Below are 10,891 nucleotides of genomic sequence, written 5' to 3'. Positions count from 1 at the left end.
AATTAATTAGAAAAAGTGATCATGCTGGCAGTAATACTAATCCTATTGATGATCATGGCCTAATCCAAGAACATGAATATATAAAACCTTATAATTTCCATTTTGTATGAAAAGAAAGAGAGGGGATGATTGAGATTATGGAAAGGCATTGGAGATATAATATTGAAATGCATCCCCGGCCACATGATTAGAAGGTGAAAGTTGGGACATGTAGAGTGCATCATTCAATTTTTAAAAGAAAAATGGATGTGACATTTTTTTAGGTCACACAGGAGATGTCAACTTTCTATGTAAGATTGACAACCTTTAGTGACCTTTGAAACGGACCCAACAGTTCCACTATTGGAGACCAACATTGCACAATTGGTGGATTATGTCCTCATCCAATTACCTCTATTAACGTTTAATTGCCTTTCATCTCACCTAGTGCCACAGTGCCTTGTTTGTTGCACTGTTTTTTTACTTTCTTTCTTTTTTTACCCTTTTTCTTTTTTAATGTTAGTTTGATTTAACGATTTTAAAACGTGCAGTTTGAAGATAAAAATAAAAGCAATTTCAAAATATAGTTAATGAAAATATGGTGTTTTAAACGTTTGCTAAAATTATTGTTTCGGCCTTTATATCATGCATTTTTAAAAACGCGCCCACTCCCTTGCCTACTGCAGAAAAAGCATTTAATTTTTTCACGTTTTCAAACCGTCATTGTACAATTTGAAAATATATATATATATATAGCAATTTTAAAATATAGTTAATGAAAATATGATTTTTTTTATAAAACATAAATAAATATTTGGGTAAAATTGTAGTTCAACCTTTAATATCGTGCGTTTTTAAAAATAGACTTAAGTCACTTGCTTACCCAACAAACTGACATTAAAAAAAAAAAAAAACTCAGTCTCAAACGGGACACTTTCTACAATTTTGTTTAAAATTTGCATTTGACGTGTGGAATCGCAAGACCAAATGCACTCTCGATTGGTATAGCTTTGTTGTAATTTACTACCATTTCTTCATGTCGTTTTTCTTATCTATTGCACATTTATAGATAGGAACCTCTACTGTGGAATGTGAATTAGGAAAACAAAAAAAAGAATAAAAGAAAAAGGAACCCTTTAGGTCATTTATATGCCTTTGTGGATAAGGTGCAAAATAGTCTAAGCCTTCGCATTCACTGAAAGGGCCTTTTATTACAGCAATGAAGGGTCCCAAGGAAAGATGCCAAAATAAGCTTCAAAAATTGAAATATATATATCTAATTAAACCTTACAATGGCAATATGCCCATTTGATGGAGCCCATGTTTGATATATATATAATTTCATATTTTATTCATAAAAGTCTACGTGGCAAAATGCCACATTCTATTTTTTGTGGAGAGAAAAAAATAAAACAAAATGAAGATGATATGGCATCTTGCCACGTAGACTTTTATGAGCAAAATATGAAGTTTTTATTAGATTATAGCATTTTTCGATAAAAATTTAACTTAAATAAAAGTAAAAAAAAAAAAAATAATAATAATAATAATAATCAAATTAAGACATTAATACATTAACCGACGAGTCCAGGAAACGTCCAAACACCAAAAAGTACTTAATGAGCTGTTTAGCTGGCCTGTGATGTTTAGACTGAATAATTTTACAATTTCTCCTTCACATTAGAGGCACCATGTTTCAGTGCTACTACTTCAAATATGAGACTCGTGGACAAACCCAAATGGACCGTCTTTTATTTACAATTTAAACTAGTCAAACGGATCCAACATGACAAACAATATTATTCATGCCGTTAAATTATATTTAATTTAATAATATTATTATTTTTCACGCTCATTTATTATTTTTATTTTATATAGGTTAATATAATATATTTTAAGTGACTTTTTATATGGTTGAAATGAAAAGTTACTCAAAACAAGCCACGTTAGTCCATGCAATAACTGATAAATGCATGTGAAGAAGAGTAGGACTTTTTATTTTAAAAAAATTAAACTGATAACAAATATTATATTTAATTATTTAATTAATATTTTAGTTCTATCTAAATAAGTGAGACCCAACATGTAAATATTTAATTAAAAATCATTTAAAAAAACACCGATCTCTATTCTTATTAGGGGAATGCTATGCTTTCATGGTGTCTTTCTATCTTAGGTGGATATTACTTTCTAAAAAATCAAAAAGAAAAATTGTTATTATTCCTCTCACTTAGTTTTTAAAAAATAATATTCACCTTGAATAAAGAGAACATCACAAGAGCCCTTAGTATTTTCCTTCTTATTATTACCTACCCATGCTCCCTTCTGTTCAAATGAACAGGAATATGTGAGAGGCGGCTTCCAATCCCCAGTTATTACCCTTGCCCCTCTTCTTCAGGCAAAAATAAAATAAAATAAAAATGGTAAGAAATTCAAATCTCATACCAAAAGCTGAAGTTGATTAAAAAAATAATAAATTTAATAATTTAATTACCATTAATATAACTACACTAAAAATACTCATATTAAATATAGTGACAAAGAAGTTTCACATAATTAAATATAAGCAAGTTTTTTTTTTTTTTTTTTTTCTCAAACAAGAAAATGAATAAATATAATTACAACTTGCTTATCATAGATTGTTTGAGACAAAAGAGAGCATAGCATCTCTTAGATAAGGTGGTGACTCGGTGAGTGGTTTGAGGAATTTCTCTTCTACAAATACAAAGAGTCCCCTTTCATTTCCTTCCCCTAAACAATCAATAATTCCTATCCTCTTATTTTCTTCCTCCCCACAACATGATGTTGCTGGTGCCGTGTCAATTGCCATAAACCCCACCTCTGTTCCATGTGTTTTCATGTGAACCCCATTTCATGGAAGCGCCATAATACCGCGGAGCACACTATCATTTGTCCAAATAGTCTCATTGACTCTCTCTCTGGGCTATAGTGGGGTGGAGCCCATAGCTGGACCTCTGCTTTGCTGGCTTCAAGCTTTCCATTGTTGGTCTTTTATGGGGCTTGTCTGCTGAGAAAGAAGGAGAAAAAGAACTCAAACAAAGATTGAGTTTGCCCAATATATTGCCTCTGGGTCTTTCGCCAAAGTCCCATTTCACGTTTCTGCTCCTTTCCTCTGGGTCTATAAGCCAAAAAAGCAAACACAACAAAGACCCATTTTTTTTCGCTCATCTTTGATTTGATGGATCCACAGATCTAATGCTCTGTCATGCCCACATGAGCTTCTTCTTGCTCTTTCCAGATCCTCTTCTCTTCGTCAACTGTAGCACACAGTAGCTTGCAGGAAACAGCCAACTTGTATTGGGTAAGCTTCTTTTGTTTTTTTTTTTTTTTTTTCCTTCTTGAAATGGTTTGTTGTTATGATTTTATGGTGTATATATTGGAAAATGAGGAATTTGAATTGTTTGTGGTTGATGGGTTTCTGGGCGGTTTGTATGACTGGAGGGGTTTAGTTTTCAATGTGAAGAGGTAGACCTTCTGGATGTCCCAATGGTTGACCAAGCACTTGTCTGAGACAAAGTGGCTTTGACCACTCCTTTTTCCAAAAACCCCTTTTGGTTCTCTGTTGATTTTTTCATTATTAGCGGCTGGTTGTGGTCATGGGTTTTCTGTTTTTATAGGAAACAAGGATTGCTTCTCAGTATATAGGACCTGATTCCTTCTGTTTATGGTGCAATCCCCCAACTGAATTTAACAGTGAAGTCGGCTTCTTTGTCAGTTATCTGATATTGTTAGGTTCTAAGCCTTCAATTATCTAATTCTGTTTGTGCTCTGATGTTTACTCTGAATGTTCTGATTGTGCAATCATTGATGTTTTATGTGTGTTTTGGTTGTTGATGCTGTTGTAGTGCATGAATATTATGCTGTGAAGTTGAGAAGAACACAATTCACAATTGGGATTTTTGGGTCGGAGTTGGTTTTGATCTGGATGATAATTTTGAGGGTTGTTTGGATGAGATGAGGGATGTTATCGGAGTTGATGAACTTTTTGAGGGCCTGTTTTCGGCCGAGGTCGGATCGATATGTTCACGCAGGGTCGGATGCGGGGGGTCGGCAAGAAGGGCTATTGTGGTACAAAGACAGTGGACAGCACTTGAATGGTGAATTCTCTATGGCTGTAGTCCAGGCCAACAACTTGCTTGAGGACCAGAGTCAGATTGAGTCGGGCAATTTGAGCTCGCACGAGACTGGCCCCTATGGTACCTTTATTGGTGTCTATGACGGGCACGGTGGGCCTGAGACATCGCGCTATGTCAATGATCACCTATTTCAGCATCTCAAGAGTAAGTCACTTGTCTTCAACTTTCAATGCTCCTCCCTTCCTTTCTTCATAGGTTCTTATGTATACTTTTTTATCAAATCCCTCCTAAGGTTTAAATGTTGTCAATTTACTCTACTGAGAGTTTCAACTGCTATCCAATAGATCATTTCATCTTTTTTCTGTTAAATTTTTAACGTGCTGCCACCTTATACTCAATCAGAAGGTGACATGTGTCGAAAATGACACAATAGGTGGGGTGGCCCACGTGGGCACCCCCATTTGCGCAGCCACCCTAGCAGTGAGGCGTGGCCACCCCCCACAGTTGGGGAGTGGCCCATGCTTGGGGTGACCTCGCCGGCCTCCCCAACACTTGGGGTAGCCTTGCACGGCACTCCCCTCTGGTATTTTATTTATTTATTTTTCATTTTTATGTCTATTATTCTTCTTTTTTCTTTTTTTCTTCTTTATATTTATATTTTTAGTTTTTTATTTTTTATTTTTTTGATATTTTATTATTATAGGGGACACTCGTTGCCTTCTGATTGGGTATAACGTGCAAGCACGGTTAAAAATTTAAGGGAGGTTAGACAGAATGATCTATTTGACAATAATTGAAATGTTAGGGAGTAAATTGATAAACTTTTAACCTTAGGGAGTGCTTTGATAAAAAGTCATATTTTAGAAACTCGAAGGCTTTTTCCTTTTTTTTTTGGTGTAAATTGATGAGTGAGTTTGGCCACAAGGGGAGTGGGAGAGGAACATTTGAACCTCTGACTTAGTGACATGTCTTCATGAAGGTGATCCCAAGTTGACTTTGCTATCCCTTGGGTTTGTTATGGTCCCAAATTTGATTGCTCCTTATTTGCCTGCTGAGAACATTTATGGAAAGAAAACATATAGCGAAGGATAAGGCTTTAGTCAACTTCAATGTTGCTCGAGTTAAAAAGGCTTCTTGTGTGTGTTTGTTTTTTCCTGCTCTCAGCCATTAACTGGAGCACTATAATTGTGATCTTCAAATTTTGAGTCCTACTCAAGTAATTAAATAATTGATGGACAAACTATATTTTGGTAGTGATTTTGTGGGTTTTAAGTTCAAGTTGCTGTTCTGAATCTTCTGTTTTGATATTTATTTGCAGGGTTTACTACGGAGCAGCAATCAATGTCAGTGGATGTGATACGGAAAGCATTTCAAGCGACAGAAGATGGGTTCTTGTCTGTTGTTACCAAACAATGGCCAATTAAACCGCAGATTGCAGCGGTTGGGTCATGCGTTCTTGTCGGTGTTGTTTGTAGTGGAACCCTTTACATTGCCAACCTTGGTGATTCCCGTGCTGTCATGGGAAGAGTTGTGAAGGCAACAGGAGAGGTTTTAGCCATTCAATTGTCAGTAGAGCACAATGTGAGTATAGAGTCCGTGAGACAGGAGCTGCATTCTTTGCATCCTGATGACCCGCAGATTGTAGTTTTGAAGCATAATGTCTGGCGTGTGAAGGGACTTATACAGGTAAGTTTCATACCTTGCGTAAAAATTGGTTCTTATTACTAGTATGGGAAAACTATGTTTACCTCCATCAATTTATCACCCTTGTTGCCATGTCACTCTTTGACCTCCTCTCAGCCCACTTCGGAGCTTTCTCGGTCCTTTTTCAAAATTGTTACTTTTCCTGAAAATCCTTTTTATTGTGTTGTGGCACACCTCCCTCTGAGACAGACGTTGGAATGATGAAAGCTATAATTGCCCCAATCTTTTAATTTGGCTAATGTGATCCATGGAGTGACCCACAGCCACGCTGTGCGTGAGGTGTTTTTTTCCCTTAATTTTTTTATTTTGTTTTTTGTTTTGTTTTTATTTTTTATGGCCATTTTTTGTCTTTTTGGGGGCAAAATGGAACATTGCAACCCCAATTGAAAGATTGAGGAGAAATTGCAAATTGAAAGGGTAAGAATAGTTTCTCCTATTAGTTTTCTTGCAGTTAGAGCAAGTAAACGTGTTCCTATCTTATCTAGTATTGCCAATCCGATGTTAATTCCCTGTTCAAGAGTGCAGTTCCTATTTTATGGAGTATCTCCATCTACTTGATTCTGTGATAGTCAGTCAGATGTCAATTACCAAATTTAGAATTGCAAAAGCATGTAGTACAACAAGAGGAGTTGAAAGTTCCTCAGAGTGGAGTATTCTACCTCCTCCCCCCTTCCCCCTCTTTTTACCGTGGACAATTCTTAAAAATTTAAGAGAATGCTAGTTTCATTTAAATATTTTTACATACATTAATTACCAGTGTGGTAGCTCTTATAGTTTACGACTGTAGTAATTATGAAATATCATTTCCACCTATAGAAGGATCAGTGGGCAGACTGTCATGTGAATAATTAATTAATGAAGTAGATGTCACTTTATAGGTCAGGCCATCGGGATATGATCCTCTCCATTTCATTTGAAATGGAGAGTATCCATTTAGTGTAAAATGAGGGGTAATATTATCTTAACATTAAAGTTGAAGGACAAAATTTACAATATTACCCCTCATTTTACACAAAATAAATATTCTATTTCATTTGAAATTGAGAGGATCCTATTCCCAGGCCATCCGGGATCTAATTTTTGCTACTTTGGAGGTGTTGTGTTATATGGTAGATTTATATTTGATTTATGTAGTCTACATGATATAAATTTGGGTTTTTTTTTTTCCTCCTATTCATTTTTCTTCTGGTCAGCTGGTTATGATAGATAGTTGTGAGTTTTTTTTCTTTTTTTGGTTTTTCCTTTTGATTTCACAGTAGATAATATATTGAAAATTTGGGAAGTATCCTAAGAGAAAGAGGCACGTGTTCTCTTTCTCTCTCTCTCTCTCTCTCTCTCTAAAATTTATCACGGAAATATGGAATGAACAATAGCTTTATGAGTCCCAAACAGGATTGTAGTATGATGATGCTATACAAGAGTTTTGTTCTTGCGGATATGTGTTGGCTTATTTCACTTTATGCATCTTCTTCTTTAATTGTTTTCCCTAATTGTCAAAATCTTTCATCTTGCAGATTTCTAGATCTATTGGTGACGAATATTTAAAAAAGGCTGAGTTCAACAGGGAGCCTTTGTACTCTAAATTTCGCCTTCGCGAACCTTTGAAAAGGCCAATACTGAGCTCTGAACCAACAATTTCAGTGCACCCATTGCAACCACATGATCAATTTATTATCTTTGCATCTGATGGGCTCTGGGAACACCTTAGCAATCAGGAAGCAGTTGATATAGTTCAGAATCGTCAACACAGCGTAAGACTTCTACATATATCTTAACACTAAACATTGGTTCTTAACTGATAAAGAGATCTTTAAGTTGTTTATTTCCAAGTATTCTTGGGGCCAGAAAGTATAGTAGAGGCAGTTGTCAGCTCAACCTGGATTTGAGCTGGTCTCTTTACTATATCTAGGAAGTGATTCAAAAGGTTCTTGTTGGCTTACACGGTTTTGTTATATATATATGATGTCCCATGTTTGTTTGTGTTCTTCAGGCCCTTTCTTCAGTTAGATGTTATTGTAAATGAACCATAACCTCGTAGTCCTACTCCTAATGGTTTGAGCCCAAAATAGCATATCCAAATTATAAGAAATTCTAGAGTCTAAATTGTGGGATTTACACCTTCCAATTTTTTATTTGTTCAAATATGTAAATAAATCGTGAATACAGGTCAAGTAATAAAATGCTCAAGTTTCCTTCGGAACCAAAATATGAGCACAGCGCATCATTTGCCCATTATGCTCCCAAAAGAACACATTCTTTGAAAAGATAAAACCCTTTTGAACTGTTGATGTACCAGTATGCTATTACTTTTGACATTAGTGAAAGCTTTTCCTTCTTAATTTGTAGCAATATCTCCTAGAAAAGCCATTGCCCGGATTAGATCATCATGATTATCATCATTATCGTCTTCTTCATTGTAGTTCGTAGTTGTGCGTGAACTGAATTCTTTGGCTATTAGGTGGACATCTGTTCGGACATTAAGTTCAGTTGGGAGTTCTTCAGGTGTAAATTCTTAATCTCCTCTCCCCCATTCTTTCCCTCTTTTCCCCTTTTTCCTACAACTAATGGATCGTACATTTTATTTTTTCCACAAAAATTTTGTAAAAAAGATTAGTTCAGGCTGCTGATTTTGGCTGCCCTCTTGGTGAGAAGAAAGTGATGTCATTTGAACACTGTTATATTATGTCTGTGAGGGTAAGGGCTATGCACATTTAATAAATGATCAAGTAGATAAGAGTTTAAATTAGTAGCCTTAATCTGTGGAAGACAAAAAAAGTTCTTATTTTTGTCTTAAAACATATTGATAATATCAACTCTACACTAAATGAGCATTCGGTCACATAGTAGATATGGAAGCGTTCCAATAGGTTTTCTCTGTTATTTAAAATAAATACCCATCTATGAGTACCTTTGGAGACCATGCAAAAAGCAGTGTCATTTCCATGAGACGCTCAAATATGTTCTGCTTTTCTGCCATTTCCAATAAAATATTGCTTGAATCTGCTCCCATGCTGACTTACAGGATTTTGTGTCTATATATGCATGGTGCGCTCAATATAATGGATTGTCCAATACACCTCTTTGGGTTACCTAAACCAGTAAACTTAAAATATTAGCTGTCTTGGTCCTGTATATCTTTATTGACTGCCAAATGTAGAACTGTCCCCCAAGCAGGAGAGACAGCTTTATTGTTTTCCTTGCTCATAGTTTGTGAGAAATGGAAAATGGAAAGAGAATTTACTTTTTGTTTAACTATATGCAGGGAAGTGCAAGAAGGCTGGTAAAAGCTGCTTTGCAGGAAGCAGCAAAGAAGAGAGAAATGAGGTATTCAGACTTGAAGAAGATTGACCGTGGAGTCCGCCGCCATTTCCACGATGACATCACAGTGATTGTTGTCTTTTTCGACTCAAATCTCGTGAGCCGGGCTAGCTCCGTCAAGTGCCCTAATATATCGGTGAGAGGGGGCGGTATAAACCTTCCTCCTAACACGCTGGCTCCTTTTGCTACACCAACGGAAGCTGGCAATACCTAGTTAAGCTGTATCTCATGCTTGTCTGTTGTATTATTCTCTTTTGTGTGAATATCAGGTAGCTTCCAGAAGAGATCAGAGGAGCAGGCCTTAAATTCTTTAGTGTACACTGTAACCTTTAACTGGAAACTAATACTTGCATTTAGCTCCTGTGCCAAAAATGAGAAAAAGAAATGGAGAAAGAGAACTCTTTTAGGTGATAGTTATTATAGTTATTTCCTTGGCACAAATCTTACCCTCTATTATTATTTTTTCTTTTCTTTTCCTTTCTGTTGCTTGCTTGTTTGCTCTTTTAATTTACTCCTAAACTGGCTCCAAGACAAGTTTGGATTTGGCTTGGATGCTGTAAAAAATCTATAAGAAATCTCTTGTAGTTTTTTCAATGTTATAGAGAAAAACTTAGAATTGAATTTGAACTGTTGAAAAAATTACAAGAGATTTCTCAGTGGATTGTTTTTTTACCGTACCTAAGCCAAATAGTTTCAGCTGTAGAGTGATTTCTGGGCAGTCGACCGGTTCTGCAGGAATTGGGTTTGTAAGGTAAACCCAAATATAATCTCATTGATACTGACAACTCTTCCTAATATTACTCTCATTTTATGAAGATGTCAAAAGAGCTCTACATTTTTTGCTTAATAGCTCAGATTGGTAGTGCCTTGATGTTCCACAAGGAGGTACATTCTATATATATATATATATATATAAAAGAGGTGATGGCAGTTGATGTTGATAGTAAAACAGGACCTGAATTAGTGATGATGGGGCAGAAATACATGCATTATATTTATCATTTGTTTCACATCACATGTAATGGTGAACTGTATTCTCAGTCAATTTCAGTGGGATTAAGAGACAAATATATGAGTAAAACAATATAATTTGCATGTAGAATAAAACTATGGACAAAGTTTTCATATAAACTTAGTTGGAGAGAATTTTTTGTTAATCCTATAAAAAAAATGACAGCTGCTTAAAAAAAAAAAAAAAAACTTTTTCCCTGCCATTAAAACATTAAAACAGCACAAAAGAAGGGACCAAATCGGGTTTGTATGGAACTAAACGGCAATGTTTCAGCAACAGTAAATCACGGGCATTTTAATATAATATTCCTGGAGATTTTAAACAGAAATTGAAAAAGAATATGGAAAAGCCAGGAAGTAGGGAGTTACGAGGTGGGAGAAAGACTGCCTTGTCTGTCTCACATGTCAGAGGTTTTTTTTTTTTTTTTTCCCTGTAAGATACTTGTCAGAGGTTGAATTGGAGCATATTCTCTGTAACCCACAAAGAAAACCCATATATATATATATATATAACCTAATTCTCGTTTTTTTTATTGCTAATAATTTTTCTAAGTTCTAAACCTAGCTTAAGTTGCACATTTCTCCATGCCACTGTTGGAATAGACGGATGAGTCCTAGGACTGGTAATTTTGACATGATCCGTGAACTCGACACAAACCCGACACGAAAAAATAGGTATTGGGTTTGGCCTTATCAGGTTCGGATCGTAATCGAGTCTACCCGAGTAAGACCCGGCGGGTTTGGTGGGTCGACCCGCTAGACCCTTTTTTTTTTTTTTTTAA

At 35.7% G+C, this 10,891-nt stretch overlaps 1 protein-coding gene across 5 annotated transcripts; it reads left to right on the top strand.

The window, feature by feature from the left end:
* The first annotated feature begins 2,692 nt into the window (after positions 1–2,692).
* On the top strand, positions 2,693–9,511 carry LOC132177546 (probable protein phosphatase 2C 60). 5 transcript variants are annotated; one of them, XM_059589933.1, is made up of 8 exons: positions 2,694–3,301; positions 3,618–3,727; positions 3,846–4,280; positions 5,395–5,762; positions 7,295–7,531; positions 8,239–8,282; positions 8,390–8,474; positions 9,043–9,511. In XM_059589933.1, the coding sequence occupies exons 3-8, from the start codon at positions 3,962–3,964 to the stop codon at positions 9,310–9,312; spliced, it is 1,323 nt and encodes a 440-aa protein (XP_059445916.1). In that variant the 5' UTR covers positions 2,694–3,301; positions 3,618–3,727; positions 3,846–3,961; the 3' UTR covers positions 9,313–9,511. The 5 variants fall into 5 exon arrangements, with proteins under 5 accessions (XP_059445932.1, XP_059445916.1, XP_059445908.1 ...); XM_059589925.1 differs by having other exon boundaries at positions 3,618–3,732; XM_059589917.1 differs by lacking the exon at positions 3,618–3,727.
* The last annotated feature ends 1,380 nt before the right edge of the window (positions 9,512–10,891 follow it).

The sequence above is a fragment of the Corylus avellana genome, chromosome ca1, assembly GCF_901000735.1.
Source record: "Corylus avellana chromosome ca1, CavTom2PMs-1.0".
NCBI lineage: Eukaryota > Viridiplantae > Streptophyta > Magnoliopsida > Fagales > Betulaceae > Corylus > Corylus avellana.
The sequence above is the reverse complement of the archived record's forward strand: the minus strand, read 5'-3'. Positions and strand labels throughout refer to the sequence as shown.